Source organism: Panthera onca, chromosome B2 (genome assembly GCF_046562875.1).
Source record: "Panthera onca isolate mPanOnc1 chromosome B2, mPanOnc1 haplotype 2, whole genome shotgun sequence".
NCBI classification, from domain to species: domain Eukaryota; kingdom Metazoa; phylum Chordata; class Mammalia; order Carnivora; family Felidae; genus Panthera; species Panthera onca.
The window spans coordinates 46,863,851-46,890,381 of NC_138343.1; the positions used below are offsets into that span (position 1 = coordinate 46,863,851).

Consider the following 26,531-nt stretch of genomic DNA (forward strand, 5'->3'; position numbering starts at 1 on the left):
CTTGCTGAAAATACTTGGAAGCCACTGCTTTTAAGAAGGTTAGAAAATCCAGACTATACTAACACACACTGGTGAGGACAGACCATATTTATTTAATCGGGCTGCAGAAATGGTGAGCTCCACAGTGGCAGTGGCTAAGTCAGCTTGATTAACTACTATATATTAGTGTTTCCTAATTTAAAATCTAAATGACTTTCAACTGAGTAAGAACATTATTTTATATATTTACCGCAAATAGTGAAAAAAGTGTGTAAATGTTGATTGCTACAATTATATTATAAAGGATACTCATATTAACACACAAGTATGTCATTACAGAAAATAATCTTTAGTCTTTAAACTCACAGGGAAAAAAAGTGTGTAAAATACCTACAAATGTTCTGAGTAATTCAAATATCCAGAGGGTTAATACAACTTGTGTGAAATATATTTCTTGAAAATGTCAGCTCATTTAGATAACAGGTTTCTGTTTTTTCTCAACTCATATTTCAATTTCAATATTTTGTGCAGCTTAACTATTTTGGTTCTTAAGTTTTAATATCATGTCTAAGAGCTTAGATATAGACTCTAAAACTGCAATACAGATGTAAGTTTCCATACACAGACAATAAATAAAGGTCCTTTATATTCCCAAATAGTCAACTATATTTGCGAAAATAATAGGCAATTAACAAAAACAGTTTTGTGTTGACTATATCACTTTAGTGTTGTTAGAAAGAATAAATAACACAGCTTGCTTGCTAGTCCTACGTTATTATCAGTGTCACAACTTCATACATATATTTTCTGATTTCATAAGTAGTATATAAGTAACTATTGTATATTCTGAGTGGTATGGAGGAAAAAAAATAGTAGACCTCGACATAAGATCATATTTCACCAAGAATTTATGCTACTGTCTTTGTAGCATCTATCAATTATTTACTTAGAGCAATCACATATATCTTCTACCTCTGTATGTTTTCTGTTCTCAATAAAAAAAGAAAACTTGACATAATGAAAAGCTGGATTGGAAACAGACCAAATTTAGATCTTAACTAATTATTTTAACTGATATATAAGGTAATATGTGGAAAGTATCCCCCCACCCCATTAATAAATTAATTGACATCATTGATTGTTACCTAGCATTCATTTCTCCTTTTCTAAGAGGATCCACATTTTTGTTCAAGAATCCACCTCTTCCCCAATCAGCCAATAATTTTCAGACCAGGCTGATTCTATTTATTTCTGAATTAGGGTATTTTTGGCTCTAAGAAAACTATACCCCAATCAAATTAGCTTTAATGAAAAAGAGGTTTTATAAGACCATGTAAATGATACAGCTCTGAGTTAAGGCAGTATGTATGGATGGAAACATGAAAAAAATGAACAAGGTAGCTACTCTAAGACAACAGAAGCAAGTGCTGCTGACTGGTTAACTAAAGGACTCACTTCATTACCAGGACAAAGAGTGCTCACTCTATCTGTGGCTAGGGGTTAATATACGCACTGTGTGTTTACCATTCTTCTCTATTCTAGCTGTGAAATTTTATTACTTTTATCCTATTCCTTTTCCATCATTCTATACCAAATATGAAGGAAGTACATCTCTATCTAGGTTACTAGTTTGCAAAGAAGTAATTCTCTCATAAAGAGAAGCTTTGCATACTGTTAAGTTAAATTATACATAATGAATTACAATATAGTTTGAACAGAAAATAACATTGCCCACTTTTGGACTCTTACTACAGTTTACTTAGTAAAATCACCAGGAAATAATTTAGATCAAAATCTACAACAATTTTATCTTTAGTAAAAGTATACAGTAAATTGGAACTACATATAAACTAATGTTACTCAGGATTCCCATCATAGCACTAGAAAAATACAGGCGATGAAAAATACCTGTGGTGGTATCACCCCTCCACACATGACAAGTATATCTGGCCGTCCAAGGGAGTTAAGTTCTCTGATGAGCTCAGGAACTAGGGTTTTATGACCAGCAGCGAGCGTGCTCACACCCACGGCATGCACATCTGCATCCACAGCCTGCTGGGCCACTTCTCGGGGAGTCTAAACAATTATAAAGTAAAGAGACAAATCATCAAGTTATTCCAAAAAGTATTTTAAAACTGTTACCTAGTAAATTAGCATTCCAAGGTTTTCCTCATTAAAAATCTTGAAGTGACTATAACCTCATATTTCACCATTCTCAAATCATAAATACCAACTCATCCAACTGATGCAATAAACAGCAGGGCTGTATCGCTTCTAGCCCTAGAATTTATCAATTAGATTTGTTACATCAAAATATGGTCCCCCCAAAAACTTTTAAGACAAAGAATATAGGCGAAATACATTATCTATTCATTACAATTTTTGAAAAATACATCTGTTGTCTTCATTATCAACATTTATTGAGTGGTGATGCAGTAAAAGACAACATGTTATAGTATCTATGAAGAGGTAAAAGACCAAACATACGATTCAATGTGAAAAGTGAATCTCAGGTTTTAAAGTAGAATGGGAAAGAGGTATGTTAGCAAGATGGCACACTAGGAAGCTCCAGGACCTCCGTCTCCCACGGAGACACTGAACTGACAGCAACATATGAATCGAAATAATGTAAGAACGCTAGAAATTAGTTAAGGAGCTATAATACCCAGGCAAATGCATAAGCAAGAAAAAAGATGGTGTCAAGAAGGCTGCTTTTCACGCATTAACCAGTGTGCATACACAGTCATAAAGGATATTTTCATGTATTCAATTATGAATTGAGTTACCCAGAACCATATTCATTCCCTGCAATAAGTCTGTAATATTTGCTCTTGATAATTTACATGCATTTAAATCACTTCATATAAAAGACACATACAAGTTTCTCATTGTAAATACACTGTAAACTGAGAAATTGGGGAAGGAGAAGGCTATCTCAGAAACCACTTGCACAGTAATAAGCTCAAAAAAATTACCAAAATCTGAGAATTTTCTTAGTTTGGCAATATTTTAAGCCTCATAATTTCAGTGTGAAAACAAAAGATTCTACACTCTTGGTAATGAAGCCATATTCAAGAGTATCTCTAAGAAAATCACACAGCAGATTGGTAAAACCTAGTCTGTGAGAAATATAGCCTATGAAATTAAAACCATTAAGAAAATGTGCATATTGTTGATATCGAGTTGTTAAAAGTAAGAAACCTAATTGACTTATACGATTGATCATTCATGTTACCAAAACGTATTAGATTAAAATTCCACTTAATTCGGTTCCTGCTTTATGCTTAGATACACTAAACTGTATTTTATGTCAACAAATAGTGAACATTTTAAAACTTTAAATCTAATTTTTTTTTTAAACGTTTATTTATTTTTGAGACAGAGAGAGACAGAGCATGAATGGGGGAGGGTCAGAGAGAGGGAGACACAAATTCCGAAACAGGCCCCAGGCTCTGAGCCGTCACCACAGAGCCCGACGTGGGGCTCAAACTCACAGACAGCAAGATCACGACCTGAGCGGAAGTCGGACGCTTAACCGACTGAGCCACCCAGGTGCCCCAACTTTAAATCTAATTTTAATGAAATCAGACACAGAACTGCAGGATTCTACCTTCATCCACAGATAAGTTTTTCTTTTTTTTAAATGATATAGTATTATATTAACAAATTTGTGGTACTAAAAGGCAAATTATATTTTTATAGATGGCATGCAATAGGGAAATGAACTTTTAGCTCTTTGAAAAGTTCTTTTAAGTGCCAATGAATGACCATAGTTTTTAATTACTTTCATTTTATAAAAAAATATATATATATTTCCCAAAAGCTAATTTTTAAATATTGGAAATGTATTATATTTGGTCAATATTTAAAACAAACAAAAAGCTGAAGTAAAAGGGAAGTAGCATATAAATAAAAAACTAGAAGGAGAAAGTAGTCAACTTAAAGGAAGAATGAAAGCAATCTCAATATATGTATTTACTTAATTTAAAATATATTTGAGATGCTTAACAAAACCTACCTTAAATGTATTTATAAATTTACCTATGAACACAGTTCAAGGACATATCTCCATAAGTTCAGGCTAACTGAATTTCTTCTAGACACTCTAGAGTATTATTTAAAAATTCAAAAGGGAAAACTCTTATGGGAGATTCTACAAAGGGCGCGCCTCTTCAGGAAGGTTATTTCATTACTTGCAAAAATGTAATCAATTTTTTAGTCTTCATCTTAGCTGACTCATCCACATCATGGAATAATAGTACCTCCTTTTCCTTGAAATTCTCCTTCCTCCTTAGTGTTCATCCCACTACTCACTCCACTTCCTTTTTCTCCTTTGCTGCCTCCTTCTCTTTTTCCTTTTAATGTTCAAGTTTTCATACTGCTACACACACTCTTCATGAGAAGTTAAATGAGTTCTCATGGTTTCAAGTACTATTTACATACTGAGAAGTCTCAAAATCTTATTTATAACAGAGGCCTCTCTTCTATGCTCCAGACATGTATATCCAATTTACATAGCTGTCTTCATCTGAATGTTCCATAAGCTGATTCTCTTAAGCCTACCTCCATTCCCCATAAATAACCCCTTTATTAAATTTTCTTCACGATCCTGGCCAACTTCTGCTAAGACCCTGACACTGCCTGTGGGTAAGGCCTGCATTGCTTCTCACTCATTACTGAACATCTTAACTGGACTCCTTGCATCTAGGAAGCTCCTCTCAATCTGCTTAAGAAAGTGATTTTCCTGGAAAGTGAGCTTTCTAAAGTATAAATTTGATTGTCACTCTACCTAGACACCTTTGGGATAATGTTCAAACTCTGTAGAATGGCATACAAGGCTATATTCATTATAATCTACACACCACCCCAAGCACTGTATTCTAATGTTACTGAACGTCCTACAGTTACCTGAAGGCATCATGCCTTCTCACGGCTCTGTACCTCTGCACCTCTGCTCAAGCCAACCCTTTTCCTAGCATGCCTTTCCCTGCCTTGCTCTCTATACTTCCAAAGGCACAGCTCAAACATAAGTTCCTAGGATACTTGGGTAAGTTCCTTGTCCAAATGTTAATTACAGTAATTATTACTCTGCTGTGTTTACTGATAAGTAAATCTTTCTCTGTTAGGAGCCTGTAACCTCCCTGAAGACAAAAATCATATCTTATTCAACTCAGAACCTAGCCTCTGGTAGATGATCAATAAGTATGTAGTGGATAAAACTTTTACTATGGAAGTTATTACAATGTACTCAACCAAAGATATTTTGTAGAGAAGATTAAAGTTGTATCATTCTATAGAGAATTTCAGCTTCATTTACTTCTAACAAATTATTATCCTGTTGGGTCAAAGATTCTGTGACTAAATAAAATACTACTAGAGAGTAACTAAAAAGAAAACCTAACTATGAATCAAGCTCTCACTCTGATGGTTGATTTCCCTTTCAAAACATTTTTCATCAATCTGACGTGGGCTAGCTTTTCCACAAATTATCAGACAAATCTCAATAAATGGTACGATGAGATCTTTGAAAGTAATCTTCTGTTTTAGAAACCTAATAACAGTTTAGTTACTGACACTGATTTTTACAAAGTGTGAGAAACAAGTACATTAATATAAATTGTATTTCTTTCTTATTTCTGTCATAATTAACTGGATTATATGCATTCAAAAATAAATTAAGGAATTTGTGGAATTCATTTTCTTCTTTTACACCTTGAAAAACATCATCATGGTTTATCGTCTTTTTTACTATTTTTTCTAAATATAAGTGATTTACGACATTCTTTTTGAAGTTATCCCAACACTTTCAGTACCTGAAAAAGAGGACCGATGTCCACATCAAAACCAAGATCGGCAAATCCTGTAGCAATAACTTTCGCTCCTCTGTCATGTCCATCTTGTCCCATTTTTGCCACAAGAAGACGAGGTCTGCGACCTTCACGTTCCATGAATTTATGAACCCTAAGAACATTTTAAAATACAATAGTTATTAAAAAAATAATAAAATAAAATAAAATACAACAGTTATATATTAATTGTCCAAAAGTAAGATATAAAATCTATAATGTATTCACAGTAAATCTTTCAAGTTTATGTAAAAATACCTTCTTACATCCATTACTTACATTTTATGAATATCTCTATTTTACATTGAGAATTCCATTAAAGCCTGGATATGCTTACCACCTTCCCCCACAGAGGAAAGTCTGAAAGATGGCCCAGCCTGTAAGCCCATAATACTTGAGAACATCACAGCGAAGACGAGAAAATGACAATTTTTTGCCTTCTTAAACAAGTCTCCAGCGTATAATATGCATAAATATTTAAAAAGAAGCTTAAAAGTGCCTTTCAGAGTCATTCATACAAATGTAACTCACTGGCTGCTTTGAGCTGTCCATATTTCACCTACCCATCACAAGTGTGAACTCCTTCAAGCTGACTGCAATGTGGTGATTTCTAATGACATATAATCAAAATACCTTCTAACTTAAACCAATAAATTTACAGCCCAGATGAAAAAATACATTTGCTTTTGTTAAAAGAAAAAAAAATCCATTTTGATGACTTTCACCTTGGATGTTTTGGTATTTATCTCATCTATAAGTAGTGACATAAAAAGTGGAAAATTTGTTATAAAAGTTGAGAAAAACAATCATCAGGAAGCTACATTTACACATGGAAAGCATGATCAATTTGTATTAATTTATAGTTCCTAATCATGCTTGACAATACTATTTATTGTCCATTCAGTGAGACTGCTTTTAATTTATGCATAGATGGCAACCAAATTATTTATTTTCAAACATGAAAATTATTTTATAACTATTTGACAATTAAACAATTTGAATAAACTTAAGAATGTAAGTATACTATAATAAGGAGACTGAAATTTAAGTACCTGGGGGTATGAAGCAGTATCAATGTTAGTGGAACAAACATTTGTTTTAATTAGAAACTCTTAAAGGGAACTATAGTGAAAATTGAATATATTATTTTAGTAAACCTACAGACTAACGGGAAAGTCCATTCAAATGTTTTCCAAATGGTACGTAAGAAAATTAAGCCTGCAACTGATTCATTGGGATTATGTTCACAGAAAAGATGGCATTCTGGTTTAAGAAATCTCATTTATTACCTCTGGATAGCAAATGATATCTCTTTACTTTCTCCAAATTCCTGCCGATAGGCTCCACTGACCATACGATCATTAGCTTTATGTTCACCAAATACCTTTTTCATAGCATCTGTGATTTCTCCAACTGTACATCTAAAATATTAAAATAATAAAATAGAGGTTCTGTTAATATCATTATTTGAGATAAAAAATACTTACTTTAATATTCAATATAATTAGACACAATTTACTACCTAAGTAAAAAGTAGGCTATCAAAAAATATGGTATTTGTCTTTCTCTCACTGATTTATTTCACTTAAATAAAAATGTTTTTTACTGCACTGATGAAAGCTTCTTTCCTCAGAATACTTATGAAAAATGATTCTGGATGCCTCTATACATAGTAATCTTTCTCCCTCCCTTTTTTTTTTGGTACAAAAAGGTGATTTTATTAAAGCATGGGGACAGGACCCATGGGCAGGAAGAGCTGCCCTGGGATAGTAAGGAGAGACTGATTATATACTTGGGAGTTGGGGAGGTAAAGTCAAGGGGGAAGTTTCCAAAGGGATTTTCATATGCTAAAGAAGAATCACAGGGGGCCTAGCCATTGTCAACCTAAGGTTGTTTTTCCCTCTAGCACAGCATTAACATTAGGACAGTAGGGAATTTAACATTTTTGAAACAAAAAATGGTTGACTTAAAAATTATAAATAGACAAGCATGTAAAGATTACTGAATAATTCACCAATTAACAATACAACTAGGGCAGGGAGTGGGGGGCTTGGGGAGGGCTGGGTGGGTCAGTTGGTTAAGCATCCAACTTTGGCTCAGGTCATGATCCCACAGTTTGTGGGTTCGAGCCCTGCATCAGGATCTGTGCTGACAGCTCAGAGCCCGGAGCCTGCTACGGATTTTGTGTCTCCCTCTCTCTCTGCCTTTCCCCCACTCACACTCTGTCTCTCTCTCTTAAAAATAAACATTAAAAAAAAAATTTTTTTTAAATACTACTGGGCAAAGAGCAAGATTCCCATTGATACTTTTTGATAAAAAGAATTTTAGCATATTCCATTCATTTGTTTATTAATTCATTCAACATTTATTGAGTGTCTAATATAGGGCAAGCATGGTAAGTGCCAGACATATGGTGATAAACAAGACTGGGGGAGGGGGAAAAGAAACCTGCTCTTACAGAGCTTACCATCTAGTCAGATGATACAGACAATACATAGGAACTCAAATCAATTAATATGGATTTCATATGATAATAAGTACTATGAACACACTAAAAAGGTGAAATGTGGTGTCTGGAAAAGCTATTCTGAAGATAATGAAGATAAAGCTTTTGAACTAAGATCTAAGTAGTGAAAAGGAGAAACTGAAGGGAACATAAAGGAAAATGGAAAAGTGTTTGAAAAAGAAAATACTAAGTGCAAATGTTCTCAGAGGTAAAAAAAGAAAACAAAACAAAAAACCAAAACATGTTCTATGTTTTAAAAATAGAAAGAAGGACACTGGGGACACAGCATAATGAAGGAAGTAGAATAAGGTTGAGTCAGAGAGAGAAACCAGAGTCACATCTCACACAATCCTGCACACCACTGTAAGATTAGGTTTTAATTTAAAAGTATGAGAAACCTCTGGAGGATTTTAAGCACAGAAATCACCTTATTTAAGAAGTTAAAACTGAAAAACAAAAATAAAAACAAAAACCCAACCCACATACTAGTTATCCTACTTCTTAAGTACTTAAAACAACATGTTAAAAAAAAAAGTTCATAAATAACAAAAGCAAAAATAATTCACCAATGACATCATGTATGGAGAGAAAATTTTTTGTGGTTCACTTGCTTTTCTGTATGTCCTATGAGGCAAAGTACTGACTGACCTTTATTTTGGGGTATCCATTCAAAGATATCTATGAATAATTTTGGAAGCCTTGCTTACCTCTGGACAAAGAGTAGTTTTGTGTACTGTCAAAAATAAAAATGTCTATGCTTGAAAATACATCAAACTTCTCAACCTGCAGATGAGTGACATGGATTCACTACAACAGCTTGAAACGTCCTGAGCCAGGGGAAATACACAGGATTAATACACTCTGCCCATCCTGCAGGAGGTGATGAAGGAGGCTTAGCTGCCTCTGAAGGGCTTCGGTGGGTTTTTCTGTTATCACTTGCTGAAATTCTTGAAAGGCTGGTTCATCCTTTCTCATCTATGAATACTTTTAACCCTTTCCCAAACCTTGTTAGAAAGCTTCAGTAACTGGTCCCTAAACAGAAAATTAGGTACTTATGCATTAATGAACTCTAAATCAAAATCTGTTTGATTTTTATACACCTTTAATAGCTCCACATGCTTCCAGAATAGGCCGGCGGGACACCACTGGACCCTAGAGTATCATGAATAACGAATGCTCTATCTGCTCGAACCCTGGTGCCATCCAAGTATTGCAAATGAATAAAAAGTCTTCGGTGGCCCCGCTGTTGGGCTAGCTGGCCTACCGGCTGCACTGCGCCCTGCACCACATCGTGGCACTCGAGTTCCTGGGGTGGTGAGCCCACTACCTTTCATCCCACGAAGGAAAGGAGAGGGCTTACCCATGTCTCCTGCTCAGAGAAGTTTCATGATGCCCTTGGTGAAGAACATGCGTCACTTCACTTATAATCCATTACCATCTAACTGCTGAGATGACTGACCTCAGCTTTACTCTGGAGATGAGAAATGAGCACACACACCTGAACAGTTCTCACTACCTTATTTTGCCAGTAACTGAATTTGACAAAAATCGATCACTTCTGCTCTGTTTTGTTCATCTAACTGTAGAAATGTTTAGATCTATTTAGCTAGTTACTAGTAAGACGGACTTTCTCAAAATCTGACATCTGTGTGCTTGGTATTTTTTTAAGTATTAATGTTTCATTTTTTTAAACTTTATTTAGAAGGATTAAAGCCTCGTAATGTTTACATGTTTAAAAAAACATATGAATGTCGCAAGTGCACAGATATTTAAGAAAAACAAAAATTAACTTCATTTGCATTTCCAATATTTTCTTTTAGGCTCACAAGGTTTATAGAAGCAACCTTTTATTTAAGTACACTTTGAAAATCTCAACTGGTAAACTTTTTAAAAATTTTTATTTCAGAAAAAGAGAGAGAGAGAGAGACTGCGAGGGGGGCAGAGGCAAAGACAGAGAGAGAGAGAGAGAGAGAGAGAGAGAGAGAATCTTAAACAGGCTCCACACTCAGCACAGAGCACAAGGGGCTCAACCCCACCACCCTGAGATCATGACCTGAGCTTAAATCAAGAGTCAGATGCTTAACCAACTGATCCACCCTGGCACCCCTAAATTGGTCAACTTCTGGTATTTGGAAATCTCCGAACTTAAATATCATCACCTTGCACGAGCTGCATCCACTGCAAGAGCCAAAATATTCCCGTCTCCACTGGCAGCACATGCAGTCAATGCAGCAAGACATCGTTCAGCCAAGGTTTCATCCCTGCTGGATTTGACCTTATGGAAAAGGTCAAGAAAAGGGTCAATTTACATGAAAAAAAGAACAAAACAGAGATCAGGAGATTAGACACTGATATACGTCATATGGAAATTGTTCCATAATCTTAACCACAAAAACAAAATAAAACAAAAGGAGAAAATAATATGTATCCTAGGTCTGATATTCATTCAATTTGTTCATTTACTCATTCAATAAACATTTAAAACAATACTGAATTCTGCATAGCCCTGATAAATCAGAAATACACAGGGCAATGATAAATAATACTGAAGCCTCTCTGAAGTAGTTAGTACATGCTACTTAGGCTTTACTAATGTAACAAGACATCAAAAACAAGTAGGTCTTTTATATGGAAGGCACACTAAAGAATAATAGTGACAAGGAAGAAAAAATAATAACAGATTACAACATAGAGAATATTTGTTATACATTGTTTTCCCTAGCTAACTAACAATATATTGGTAATAATATGTATGTATATTGTTTTTCTTCTTCTCAAAGAGAAAGAAAAAGAGAGATGATGAGAAATACTGCAGTGGAGACAGAAAGACCATGAAAAGCACAGTCAAAACCTTCTCCCCTCAGATCCTAGCTCTACTCTGCTCTGCCAACAATCTGCCTAAACAAAGTTACCTAAAATCCAATTTTCTACAAGTTTGCACCACCTATAAAAGAGTCTAAATATGATACTACTCAAGAAGCTACTAAAATCATATAATATCTATAAGCAGAAATGGATCAAAAATCTTACACTAAAGGCAAGGAAAAACCCAACTCCATTAACATTACCGAATTTCTCTCTTGCCTGAAATAAAGTTTAACATCATTTATGGTAAATGGAACGCCTCAAGCTGTAAGAGTGCAGAGTTAATAAAAGTGTAAAGTATAAGAGGGGATAAAAGGGCTTTTCCAAATATAATATATGTTGAGACTTTTGTGATGACTCAAAATAAAATGATATATCCTAAGGAGGACCTTTTAAAAAAGTGATAAAAATGTGAGAGAGGAGTTATTATCTTCTGCTTGAGGGTGAAAATGGAAATAATGCCATTAAGTGTAATAGAAAAATGGAAAATGATAGTGCTGCATGCAGTCTAACTGAACAAACTCTTATATTCCTTTTTTTTTTTTTTTTTTTTTTAGAGAGAGAGCACACTGGAGTGGGGGAGAAAGGCAGAGGGAGAGAGAGAGGGAGAGAAAAAAAGAGAGAGAGAGAGAGACAGACAGAGATTTTCAATCTTAAGAAGCTCCACTCAGTGTGGAGCCCGATGCAGGGTTCAATCCCACAATCCTAGGATCATGACCTGAGCTGAAATCAAGAGTCAGACGCTCAACCGATTGAATCACCAAGGTACCCATGATTCTTAAAGAATATCTAAACAGAATAGAGAAAAAAGTCGTATCTTAAACTATCACAGAGAAAGTAAACACAGAAAAAGCATTAATGATAACTAAAGAATTTCAAGTTTCTTGTGGACCACTTTCTTGTACCATACACAAAAATAAATTCAAAATGGATAAAAGACCTAAATGTGAGACAGGAAGCCATCAAAATCCTAGAGGGACACAGGCAGCAACCTTGATCATGGCCACGGCAACTTTTATAAGACATGTCTCTGGAGGCAAGGGAAACAAAAGCAAAAATGAACTATTGGGACCTCATCAAGATAAAAACCTTCTGCACAGTGAAGGAAACAATCAACAAAACTAAAAGGCAACCTAAGGAATGGGAGAAGATATTTGCAAATGAAATATCGGATAAAGGGCTAGTATCCAAAATCTATAAAGAACTTATTAAACTCAATACCCAAAAAAATAAGTAATTGAGTTAGGAAATGAGAAGACATGAACAGACATTTCTCCAAAGAAGACATACAAATGGCTAACAGACACACGAAAACATGCTCAGTATCACTCAACATCAGGGAAATACAAATCAAAAACCACAATGAGATACCACATCACACCTGTCAGAATAGCTAAAATTAACAACTTGTGAAACAGCAGATGATGGTGACGATGCCAAGAAAAGAGAACCCTCTTACGCTATTGGTAGGAATGCAAACTGGTGCAGCCACTCTGGAAAACAGTATGGAGGTTCCTCAAAAAGTTAAAAATAGAACTACCCTATGACCCAGCAATTGCACTACTAGGTATTTATCCAAAGGATACAAAAATGCTGATTCAAAGGGACACATGCACCTCAATGTTTATAGCAGCACTATCAACAATAGCCAAATTATGGAAAGAGCTCAAATGTCCATCGACTGATGAATAAAGAAGATGTACATATTTACACACACACACACACACACACACACACACACACACACACACACAATGGAGTATTATTCAGCCATCAAACAGAATGAAATCTTGCCATTTGCGACAACATGGATGGAACTAGAGTATATGATGCTAAGCAAAATAAATTAGAGAAAGACAGATACCACATGACTTTACTCATATGTGGAATTTAAGAAATAAAACAGATGAACACAGGGGAAGGGAAGGAAAAATAAAGTAAGATAAAAACAGAGGCGGAGGCACAACATAAGAGATTCTTAACTATAGAGAACAAACTGAGGGTTGCTGGAGGGGAGGTGGGTGGGGGATGGGCTAAATGGGTGATGGGCATTAAGGAGGGCACTTGTTAGGATGAGCACTGGGTGTTGTATGTAAGTGATGAATCACTAAATTCTACTCCTGAAATGAATACTACACTATATGTTAACTAACTTGAATTTAAATACAATCTAAGAAAAAAAATTCAATTTCTTGCTTTGGAAATAACAGTAATTACAAAAGCCAGAGATTAAAAGACCACGGTAGCTTCATACAAAATAAATACATAGATTATAACTATAAGAATGTTTTATCTATTTTAGTATTTCATATATTTTGATTCAGCTCAGTGAGAAATTGGCAGTAAAGCTAAGACAATAATCTAGTTTCAATTAAAATAAATTATTTCATTTACAAATGGTATCTTACTAAAGCACTATTAAAATATATTTGAATTAAAAAAAAGAAAAAAACAGAAAGCAAATGATTCTTTCATAGTGGTATCAGGAACCATGGGCTAATGGAAACAAATCAGTGAGAAGCTCTGGGTTCATATACTCTGAACTTAATTTTTAGTTTTGAGTGAGTTATATAATCATTTAAGCCTTTGTTTTAATCTGTAATTTATGTGAGGTGTTATTACAGTGAGATTTTTAATAATAACATATAAGTATTACAGAGGCAGCTGTCTTGGTTTAAAATGAATTTGAGTCTTAGCTGTTCAATTATTTATTCTGGGCAAGTTTCTCAATCTCCCTTATCTTTAGTTTCCTTAACTTTAAAATGTTGGGAAATAATACCCACCTCATGTGGTTGTTGTAAGGATTAAACAAGACAATGTAAGGGTTTACACAATGCCCAGAAAGCACTCAAAAAATGATAGCTATCATTACCTTCTTGAGTTTTTCAATCTGCTTGTTACGCACTGATGTATTATCAATCGCCAGAACATCCACAGATTCTTCTTTTTCCAATTGGTACTTATTTACTCCAACAATCACTTCAGAACCTATCAATTTCCCAGAGGAAAATAATATGTAGATTCTATTCATAAATACTTCCATAATAGTAATGCTCTGATCATCACATACTTTGCTTATAAGGTTAATATTTTTAAATAGTATTCTTAAATCTTAATGAAACTTCAATATAGATCAGCAAATCACAACAAAATGGGGGTGAGAGGGGAAAGAACTGGTATATATCAGATCTCTTTAAGGGAGGATTTTTATTATTCTCTCAAACTATATACTTTCCCAGAGTTTCTGATAAATCCTCTTCTACAACTACAAAATTAAAATAATAGCAGCAAATAAAGATTATAAGGGAGAGAATTAACATCCAATAATGTTTTCAATATATTCTTGTATTCTCTTACAGCCAATAGCTTTTAACAAAAAAAAATAAACCAAAATTATAAAGATATTTCCTTAACATAATAAGAATATATTTTGCCTCAAACTACCAGATTATTACCATTTAAAGACATCCTGCCACCCAACTCTTCTCCTTATTTCCTTTTCAGAACTCATCACAATCTATTATTTTATTATGTGTTCACTTGACCATTTTCTGTCTTTGTTACTAAAATGTAAACTCTAAGGGTGAAGAGATCATGTCTTTCCTGTTCACAGTTGTATCCCAGACATAATACAGTGCCCCAAATGGTAAATACTAAAAAAAAAGTGTTCACTGACTGAATGAATAAATACTCCAATGCAGAGCACAATGACTAATAATACCATCTTCAAAACGCTGGAGATACCCACTTACACATATACATACATACACACACACACACACGGGCATACCTCAACACATACTCTGTACATATGCTTGCCCATATGCATACATGCATGCAAAAATACAAACAGGAAGAGATAGATGATAGATAGATAGATAGATAGATAGATAAAGAAACATCTAAGTTTCATTTTTCTATTATTTTTGTTTTATTAACTATGTATGTTATCTTTAAACAGAAATTAATATTTCTTTTTAAATACAGTACTGGATTTCACATATAAACATTTTCATTTTATCTTACCAGAATCTATTCTTGCTTGCCTTCGGGCAGCACATTCTTCAATTCGAAGTTTAGGTATTCCTTCTGCTACAGCTTTGGCCATTCCACCCATCTCTTCAATTTCATGAATAAGCTATTAAGAAAAATAGATTAATAAAACTGGAAAAGAATATAATGATATTTTTATAAACTATACAAATTTGTTATGTTACATAATTACCAATTTTACTAAAATCCTAAACTATTCTAGTGGTAAGTTTAATGTTTCATAAGAAAAGAATTAAGTTAACATCAAGAGCTTTTCTATAGTTAGGAGTGCCTGGCTGGCTCAGTCAGGGGGAGCATGCAACTCTTGATCTTGGGGTGAGTTTGAGCTCCATGTTGGGTGTAGACATAACTTAAATGAATAAAATAAATTTTTTTTAAAAAAAAAAGGAAAAATGGGGTAACTGAGTAGCTCAGTTGGTTAAGTGTCTGACCTCGGCTCAGGTCATGATCTCGCAAATCATGAGTTTGAGCCCCACCTCGGGCTCTGGGCTGACAGCTCATAGTCTGGAGCCTGCTTTCACTTCTGTGTCTCCCTCTTTCTCTGCCTCTCCTCTGCTTGTGCTGTCTCTATTTCTCTCTCTCTCAAAAATAAAATAAACATTTTTTTTTTTTAAAGAGGAAAAAAGTTCCATAGAGTTAACAATATTGTACTGTATATTTGAAAGTTGCTAAGACAGTAGATGTTAAAAGTTCTTATCACAAGAAAAAAGAAATTGTATAACTGTGTGGTATGGAAAGTGACTAAACTTACTCTGGTAATCACTTTACAATTCATGCATATATCAAATCATCATGTTTTATATCTTAATTAATACAATGTTATATGTCTGTTATATCTCAAAAAAGATAGAAATTATATATTTAAAGTTCAAAAGACAACAGAAAAACTAAGATGTATATCTGGAAGCACAAAACCTGTCACTCAAGTCTTAGGAGAAAACTAAAGATAACGTCAATAGTCTTTATTTTTAGTTACTTAAGTTTTCATGGATACATAAATAAATACTCTTTAAGGAATGTATTTCAAAATGCAACTTCATTTTTTATTTGATCAGCACAATAATAACATAACTCTACTGCTCCTGACACCAGCATACATCTAAACCTTCAATCACAGCCTTATTTATACATGAGGTGGTGGGAAAATGAATGGTGGAATGGTATATGACACAGCAGAAAGGAACAAAGTAAAACTTGTTTTTTTCCAGAAGAATTCAAGAAATTAGAATTTATGTTGAAGCCAAAGCTAAGATAGGAAGCTAAAAAGAGGAAGACTACTTGAGAATTTAGAACTATCCCTCTCCCATTCTGTCAGGACAACCAAAGCTTACATCTGCAAAAAACAGACCAAAGTTTATCTCTGTAGAAAAGCAATGGGCTATCAAACACCAAGTACATAGAGAGGCAAGAGTAAGATATCTTGATATAAAAACCTGTATTCTGAATAATAAGATTAAAGACAAAAGGCACACAGAGAAAAGAGACAATACAGGATAGAGAAGAAAACTTCAAAAAATATAATATCCTCAGAAAAAAAGATTATATTCTATATTAATGAAACAAGTAACATAACACATAAAACATAGAAAACAAAATGAGCTTTTGGAAATTAAAAATATGATATATGAATTTTAAAGTGAGTAGAAATTTAAAGTTGACGACTCCCTAAGAAAACAAAACAGAATCTCAAAGATGAGTTATAGAACAGAGAATAGAGAATAGAGAATAGAGAATAGAGTTATAGAAAGAGAATGACAGAAAAAATGGCAGGGACAAAACTATCAAAAAAAATAACACAAGACAATTTTCCAGAGTTATGAGAACATGAAAAATAGGCCAGATAAAAAATGCCCACCAAAGGTCTAGTCCAATATAGGAAAAATATACACATCAATGTCCCCCAACTCAAAAATAGAGATCCTAAAACTGTTAGAAAGAAAGGTCCTGAGAATAGAAATAGCATCAGATTTCTAAACAGAAATATTAGAAGCTAGAATAAAAAACAGATCAATGTTTACAAACTCTCAAATGAAAATAATTTCAAACAGACTATCAACCAAATACCAGAGTAGAATAAAGACATTTTCAAACATCCCAAGTTTCATATAATTCATCACCTATGTACAACTTCTGAGAGGTTCCTATGAGGTATCGTTCAAAATAACAAGGGATAAATCAACAGAGATAGACACAGCATTCAGGATACAGATTCAACATAGCAGAGGTGAAAAGAATTCCCAGGATAATGACAAAGGTTAGTCAAAGGACTGCAATGGTCAGCAGGTCTAGAGAGAAACTAGTCTAAATCAAATGACAGCACTGGAGGACTTCAGAAGGATGTATACTATTGAGATGTAATTATATTGGTAGTATTATGAGACAAAAGAAAGAAGAGGTAAGAATCAGCTAAAACACTAAACTACCATACTACAAAGCAATAGGTAATGACTGAAATTGATGGAATTAGAACTATTGTATATGTATAATTTTTAAATATGGAGATAAAAACAAACAAAAAAGATGTATTTGATTCAAAGAAGCAGGAAAAAAAGCAAGTAGAAGACAAAGGACTGCTTTTTTATGTTACAGCCTTTTAATACTAATACTCTTTTTAACTCTTTGAATAAAATACTTTAATACAAATACAATTATATTTTTAAATTATGTCTCAGTTTTGTATACTAGAAGGTCAAACCTAAAATTTTTTTCTCTCGAACATTTTATAAATCTTGATATAAATCTATGATTTGATTTACATATCAAAATACCTACAAACCTTTATAAATCTGTAAATCTTAAAACCAAAATTTCAAAGAGGAGAAACTGACCTTCAAGGCAGCGTCATAAACATCATTCGTGAGAGATTCCATCATGTAGGAACCTCCCCAAGGATCAGCCACTTTGGGAATCCCAGATTCTTCTTGAATAATGATTTGTGTATTCCTGGCAATTCGGGCACTTTTCACAGTTGGCAAACCCAAGGCTTCGTCAAAAGAATTTGTGTGCAAAGACTGAGTCCCTCCAAACACTGCCGCCATTGCTTCTACTGCAGTACGAATGATGTTATTATAAGGGTCCTAAAACATTTAGAGAAAAGCAAAAAGTCAAAACAAGGGGACAACTGATAAAGGATGCTATGATTAAGCAGTGGCTACTGTGTACTTACTTTGCCAATGCCTACATTAGGCTTCAGAATATCCAACAAATTAAGACGAATTAGTAAACAAGCCAGACTTAATAGGCACTCAATAAATGATTTATTAATAAGTGATTAATAAACAGATGAACAATGAATCCAGATAAGAAATCTGGATTCATTCTGTTCCTGATTATGATTGGGGCAAGGCATTGGACCTTTCTGAACTTTAGCTGCCTTAGCTGTAAAAATGAGGAGGTTAAGACAAAAATGATTATTAAAGTTCCTTCCAATCCTGAAATCTCTACTTCTCCATTTATAAGGACCTGAAGCAATATTTAATAGATATATTAGTTTTTATTTACTTTTAGGTGTATAAAAGAAATGTAGCTTTAAAGTTATGAATTATTTTTAATATATCAAAATAATTTTATATGTAAAGAAAATGCATGAAAAAAGATCAGTTTTTTAATAGAATGAAATTAAATTATGCAAATGAAAATAGCATTTAAATGGTATGTTTGCATGCATATTTATTTAAACTAAAATAAATATAACTAAAATAAATAATATAGATGCACAAATTTTTAATTAGGTGATTTTATGTTAAGAATTTTTAACTCTTGGGGTGCCTGGATGGCTCAGTCGGTTGAACATCCAACTCTTGATTTCGGCTCAGGTAATGATTTCACGGTTTGTGAGATTAAGCCCCACAGTGGGTTCTGTGCTGTCAGTGGGGAGCCTGCTTGGGATGCTCTCTCTCCCTCTCTGTCTGACCCTTCCTCGTTTGTATGCTCTCTTTCTCTCTTTCTGAATGAATAAATATTAAAAAAATAATTTAAACTCTTAAAATTATTTAAGGTGATATTAACTAAGTTGTGGTTTTTACTTCTTCCTCATCATATTTTTTCTTTACTTTTAAAAAGGTAAAACAGCACTGCATACAAGCTAACGTTTAAATGATTTTATATTATTCACCACTAGAGGGAGCCAACTTCATTTATTATAATACATGCGTAAAAACCATCAATGTGCATTATGCTTTAGAATAATTATAATTTTCAAATATTAACAGATAGCTTCTTAAACCTACTTCCTGACTATGCTATCTTGCTTGTAAGACAATATATGACTTTACTAAAATTCTACACTTTAAATTATACACATACCTGCTCAGTAAGTGACCATCCTGATGTCTGACAATGAGCCCTTAGAAGAAGAGATTTAGAGTTTTTAGGCTGAAACATTTTCTCTATTAAGTGAGCCCAGAGTCTTCTCCCAGCTCTCATTTTTGCTATTTCCATATAAAAGTTCATCCCAATTCCCCAGAAGAAAGACAACCTAAAATAGTAATGTTAAGTCCATTATTTGATTATACTTAACAATCTAAAATGGAAAATAAAACTAATTGTACCACACACTAAACAAAACAGCATCCACGTTTTAATTTCAAACAACTTAATCTGAATTAAAATCAAAGCATAAACATATATACATAAGTAACTTTAAACCTAACAGATAAAAAAGTACAGTTTTAGGCACACAGAAGAAATAGCTGTGGTTATCTGCTTCAGGTAGAAATTATTCACTTCACAGTTGGTCTTCTATAGAAAAGAAGTTCCTCTTGTGTCTTTAAATATAGAATGAATCACTATCCAAAAATAAATACTTCAAGAATACCCAATATGTAAGTCAGGGGTAACCCATGAAGGGAATAAAACCACAAACTTGTGGTTTTGGATAGCAAGAAAGTTTTCCTGTTGTTTTGTTTTGTTTTGTTTTGAAAGAATTATAGTATATTTGGTCTAGGAATGTATTTCTCCAATTGCCCCCAAACCCACTACTCCTTTTTATCTTATATTCTGTCACTGATTTACACATTTAGTTTACTTGCCCATGCCGAAAGGCAGAAAGGCCGTGTTTCTTCAAATAAAACAAGGTGAGCCTTAATTAAGCTAAAAACTAGTAAAATTTTTTGATATGCCCTTGGAAGAAATTGTTAACATTGCAGTCCTCAAATATTTGTCTCAGGATACTTTTTCACTCTTAAAAATACTAAAGATCCCAAAGAATTTTTATTTGGATAATATCTATCAATATTGTATATATTAATTCATTTAGAAACAGTAAACATACATGTTAACAAAAGTAACATTTTTATGAAAAGCAATTACTTTGCTAAAATAAAAAAACTGTAATAAAAAAGTCACTATTTTACATTTTTGCAAATCTAATGTGTGGCTTAAGGGAAGACAGCTGGAATAAGTATCTGCTTCTACATTCAATCTATTGCAACATCAGATATCATGTAGCTTCTGGAAAACAATGTACACTCTTGAAATAATGAAAGTGGTAAAGGCACATAAAGTTTAATACAATCATGAAAACAATTTGACCTGAAAGATCCCAGGAAGGGTTAGTTACCCTGAGGGGTCCTTAGACCACACTTTGAGAACTGCTGTCATAATATGTATGCAACAACCTCTGATATAGAGTCTATGAACTCGCTGAGGGCAAAAGTCATGTTTTTACAAATTTTATTCCCAGCACGTAAGTAAGTTTGTGCTTGGCCCAGAGCAAAACTTAGCAATTACTCATATGTCCAATTTTTAATCACCAATTTTAAACAATTCTTAAACTTCAATCAAGTATATTTTTGATATAAATTTATTAATAAGCTGTTTTAAAACAGAAATGTTTAATAGCACTGTGAATTCCAAAACACTTAAATTACAAGTGCAACAGAAAAAAAATGTAATAGATGACTTCTTTTTAAAATGGAAAAATAAAGAATAAAAGTCAATATCATTTATATGTTTACAGTTTAATTGTCAAAATACGCCAGTTAACTGTGTTCTGTGAACAACTGAAAAACAAGATTCCTCTCATTTACCAAGAAGTAGAGTAAAATTTAATTCTAATTTTTAATTGTAAACAGTATTGGCTTATTCTCTTATTATTACTCCAATAAAACATAAGAGAATCTAGTATGACATTTATATACACAAATTCATTTTATCAATATATTTACTATATACTCATAAATTGGTCCTAAAAATTTTCCTAACACTGAAACAATCTCTGAGGTCAATTTACTCACCTTGGTGCAAATTCATCAATTGTCAGACCAGCTTGGAGTCCAGTTCTACAGTATTCCAACCCATCTGCTATAGTATAGGCCAGTTCCAGAATGGCATCAGCCCCTGCTTCCTGCATATGGTATCCACTAATTGAAATTGAATTAAATTTTGGCATGTGCTACATAAAATAATAAAAAATATAACAGTGAATAAAAAATTTTAAAGGTTCTCAATTAAACTCATTTTCTAAAAGACTATTATTTTCTAAATGATGTTCAACTCAGATACACTAAGTAGTCTTTACCATTAACTGAAAATATTTAATGCTTACTTTGTTATATTTAATTCACTCCTCAATTTGAGTGGTGATTCAATGAACCATTGTAAAATTTGCACCTGTTTTATTTTTCTGGTGAAAAAGAATTTGCACTAACCATTCTTTAGAGTCAAAGTTTAAACTCTGAAATTAATTAGCTAAAAGTAGGAATGAACCTTTAGTCCGAAAACTGAATAAACATGTTTAATTCCAAACCAAGGACTGTGACCTCTTAAGAGATCCTAAGATCTCATAACTTTGGGCTAATCTTCTAAGGATAAATACATTTAAGTTTTACTAGTTATCAATTTTCTTGTTTGAAGTTCTTTTTGAAGTCACTGAAAATGACTACATACTGAAATAAAACAGGATTAAGATACATGGATTAGAAATCAAAGACTTCAATTGGATTTACTGTGATATTTAATGCTAAGCATATCCCAGACAGGTTCTTTCTTGCCAAATCACTAAAAAGATGGCATTTCTACCATTCCCCCAAAATTTATTAGAGAGGGTACATAGCACAAATATTCTGCCAAGCCCCAAAATTATCCTCCTTCCCAAGAATTGGCCAAAGAAAATAATAAAAGCTAAATCACAGAAACTGAGTATGGTAGTTCAGAACATGGGCTCTAGAGTCAGAGTACTCAAAGTCTAGTTGATGGCTAGTGTCAGTTAACTAGTCATAAGGCTACAGGCAAGATTCTCAACCTAGTTATTCCCTGGTTTCTTAAAATATAAAATAGAGGTATTCCTCATGGAGTTGCTGTAGGATTAAATGAAATGACTCACCTAAACCACTTAGTATTATTCCAGTACGGAGGAAGCATTCAAAAAATGTTACTTGCTGTTGCTAATGTATGCTATGGACTATCTGTAATTTACATTTTTTAATACTTATAATTAACCAAAAGGTCTTGAAAAATGTTCCATTGCAAAAACAGTAAGGGAACTGAATTACATGGAATTGAGAGACAATTTGAGTGCATTTAGAGCTTATAAATAAGAAGCAACGACAGAAGCAGGTGCCTCTCTACAAAGAGATTTTAGTAGCAGAATTTCTTTAAAAATAATAGAAATATTGGAATATTAGAATATTATTCAGCCTTAAAAAGGAGGTTAATTCTGATACATGGTACAACATGGATGAGTCTTGAAGACATTATGCTAAGTGAAGTAAGCCAGTCACAAAAAGACAAATACTTTATCATTCCACTTATATGAGGTACCTAGAGTAGTCAAATTCACAGAGATAGAAATTGGAACGACAGTTTCCAGGAGCTGGAGGGAGAGGAGGATGGGGAGTTATTATTTAACAGGCACAGAGTTTCAGGTTTGCGAGACGAAAAGAGTTTTGGAAATGGATGGTGGTGATGGTTGCACAACAGTGTGAATATACTTAATGCCACTGAACTGTACACTTCAAAAGAGTGAAGATGGTACATTTTACATTGTGTATTTTTCTACAATCAAAATTTTTTAAAAATAGAAAAGTTTACAGTTTACAAATTACTTCAATGTAACATTATTTGATCAGTATGTGAAACCAGAACTTTTACACTTACGTGAAGGATTATATAAAACAATTTTGAACTTGCAGATGACATTAGGACCTTCCAAAAGGGGAAATGCCCAAGTACATAATAGCACAAACTAAGCAACCTGCTACCAACTATTCAATTCTCCCCTCTCTTCCCGTAATACCTGAACCGTAAATGCAGAGTGCCGATGTGCAAGAACTGTACTTCCAATCTCCTCTCACTACTGTGTGTGTCCATTGAGATAGTGGAACTTTCATTTGTTCCTTCTGGAAATTCACCTTAAATCAGAGGAGCTGCCCCCCTCCCCATGCCAAACACATCCAGCCCACCTACTTCCTCAACCGTAAGGTAGCACAAGGTAAAAGGAACCCTAATGACTGCGGAGCAACCCTACAACCAAGCTCTTGATAACCTACTTTCCAACTTCTTTCATATGAAAGAGAATCAACTCCTGTTTAGTTAAAGCTACTGCTATCTTTGTACGTGTGTTTGTCATATAAGTCAGTCAGAGAAAGACAGATATCATATGTTTTCACTCATATGTAGAACTTGAGAAACAACAGACCATAGAGGAAGGGAAGGGGAAACGATAGTTTCAAACAGAGAGGGAGGTGAACCCATAAGAGACTCTTAGATACAGAGAACAAACTGAGGGTTGATGGGGGGAGGAGGGGAGGGGAAAATGGGATGGACATTGAGGATGCCATTTGTTGGGATGAGCACTGGGTGTTATATGTAAGCGATGAATCATGGGAATCTACCCCCGAAACCAAGAGCACACTGTATACACTGTTTGTTAGCTAACTTGACAATAAATTATATTAAATAAATAATAAATACATAAAAAACACACACACAAAACCATTCTTCTAACTTTTCTGTAAGGTTCAAAGTATTCAAAATAAAAAGTTTTGGGAAAACTGAAAAAATAAAAATAAAAAATAAATGTAATCCTGCACATATGGTCTTGAAATTGAAAAGGGCGATAAAAATATACAATTCTATACAATATAGTTCACAGGGACAAATGAGATCTATGAAAAGACATAAAACTGCAAAGTGTAAAAGCTGAATATCAAATGAGAAGAGTAGGCAATGCTTGCAAGAGTTCTGAGGTAATAGCAATTACAAGAAATAAAAGAGATTTTTTAAAAAAAGGTTTCATGGTAGAGGAGAGACTGGCCTTTTGCCATGAAATAATAGTCTAACTTTAAGGTAGGTAAAGAAACGGAGAGCATTGTCAGCAAGAAGCAGAGTATAAATGATGAGGGAAAATACATATTAGTTACTCGGAGGAAAATGAAGTTTTATGTTTCCCAGTGGAGGGATTGTTGCTAAGATAGGAACACTGTAAGAACCTTCTTTTTCCACCACTCTGATTGGGGAAGATAAACCTAATACAGGAGTGAAATATCAGGGACCACATTGTGGATGCAGATATAAATGACATCTTCTAATCTAGTTTCTAATAGAAATACAGCTGATATTTTGATCTCCAACTGTCAGACACAAGTGTGCACTTCAAAACTGAATCTGAACTCTGGCAAGAAACAAAGTATAAATTATGAGCCCTCCCTGATTCTAACAATTATCAGAGGATACAAATTTAAAAATAAGTAAAATACAGTAAATGTCTAATGCCAAGATTCCTATAGGTAACAACACACTAGGAGTACATTGAAAGCAAAAAAATACGAACTAGCAACACACATAAACATAAAACCCACACTCTGACTTTATGCTATTATTCAGACTCACTTATCAAATTCAAATTAGGTTATGATATTTTATAAAAATTCCTGCATCTAAAGAAGGAAAGCAAAACCCACAAGAAGCAGAAAATACCTTTGCTGTATATTGGAAGATGTCAGCAATAATTTTCATGGATGGTTCTGGAGGAAAAATATAAGTATTTCTGACCATAAACTCCTTTAGTATATCATTTTGGATTGTACCAGTGAGTTTCTCTTTAGGTACACCTTGTTCTTCTCCAGTTACTATAAAAGTCGCAAGAACTGGAATAACTGCTCCATTCATGGTCATGGAAACTGACATTTTTTCTAAAGGAATTCCATCAAAAAGAATTTTGGTATCTTCCACAGTGTCAATAGCAACACCAGCCATTCCAACATCACCACGAACTCGAGGATTATCTGAATCATATCCACGATGTGTCGCCAGATCAAAGGCAACTGATAATCCCTGCTGACCAGCTAAACACACAAAGGAAAAACAATGTAGAATTAAAGAGTCTGGCATCAAAGTAAACTGATTTATGTTAACACTACTAACAGTGTCGATTCAGCTCATCATAGGATACTTTTATAACAAACATTATTTTTATGCTTATACATGTCAAAACAAATTTAAATAAAGACACTTCATTTCCTAAACTGTTTTCCCATATGGCAAAATGTACAAACTGGGTTCCAGAACAAAAAGAACAAAACATCTCACTATCTTATGTCTATTTGAGGATTTTTTTAACCTTGTTTTTTTTAATAACTTCAACTTTGTATATCTTAATCCCCTTTACCTATTTTGCCCTTAACAATTTTAGGTAAAAAAATATTTTTTTAAGTTTATTTATTTGTTTTTAGAGAGAGAGCACATGTGCACATGAGCAGAGTAAGGGCAGAGAGAGAGAGAATCCCAAACAGACTCTGAGCTGTGACCACAGAGCCAGATTCAGGGCTCAACCTCAACAATCTGAGATCATGACTTGAGCCGAAATCAGAGTTGGACGCTTAACCAACTGAGTCACCCAGGCGCCCCTCAGTAAAAATACTTTCTAAGATTCATGAAAAGATCTGGCTGTTCACAAATAGTTAACATAACTTGGTATTTGTATGCTCACTTATTTTTATTCTTGTGTTTAATATGGTCATAACAAGATGTCTTGGCTATTCAAATATTCTGGAAAACAGAATTATAAACACCATGCAAAAAAACAAAAATAGTTTACACTAAATATGAGATCCTCCATCTGCAATATAAATGTACAGATCCTCAAATTTAGCAAACAATATAATTTTAATATAGATCAGAAAGAAATAGTAGTTAATATGATTTTTAGAGACCTAAGTGCCAGATTGCACTAAATATATTTGTACATTATCATTTGTTTATTACTTTCTTTAAACCACTTAAACCATGTCCTCTTTAATTCCTATCCTAACAACGTTAAGTAAAAACTCAAAGAGGGATGC

General features: G+C 33.6%; 1 protein-coding gene across 3 annotated transcripts in view; it reads right to left on the bottom strand.

Annotated features, from left to right (window-relative positions):
* MMUT (methylmalonyl-CoA mutase) overlaps positions 1-26,531 on the bottom strand; it is a 38,557-nt gene that overhangs the window by 7,189 nt on the left and 4,837 nt on the right. For all 3 annotated transcript variants that reach the window (XM_060615693.3, XM_060615694.3, XM_078446984.2), the window contains exons 3-12: positions 25,168-25,535; positions 21,486-21,643; positions 19,555-19,726; positions 18,078-18,326; positions 15,223-15,334; positions 14,069-14,184; positions 10,491-10,606; positions 7,115-7,246; positions 5,793-5,940; positions 1,888-2,055 (exon numbers count right to left, since the gene is read on the bottom strand). In XM_060615693.3, coding sequence (XP_060471676.2) covers positions 1,888-2,055; positions 5,793-5,940; positions 7,115-7,246; positions 10,491-10,606; positions 14,069-14,184; positions 15,223-15,334; positions 18,078-18,326; positions 19,555-19,726; positions 21,486-21,643; positions 25,168-25,535 — 1,739 coding nt within the window. The remainder of the gene's footprint in view (positions 1-1,887; positions 2,056-5,792; positions 5,941-7,114; positions 7,247-10,490; positions 10,607-14,068; positions 14,185-15,222; positions 15,335-18,077; positions 18,327-19,554; positions 19,727-21,485; positions 21,644-25,167; positions 25,536-26,531) is intronic.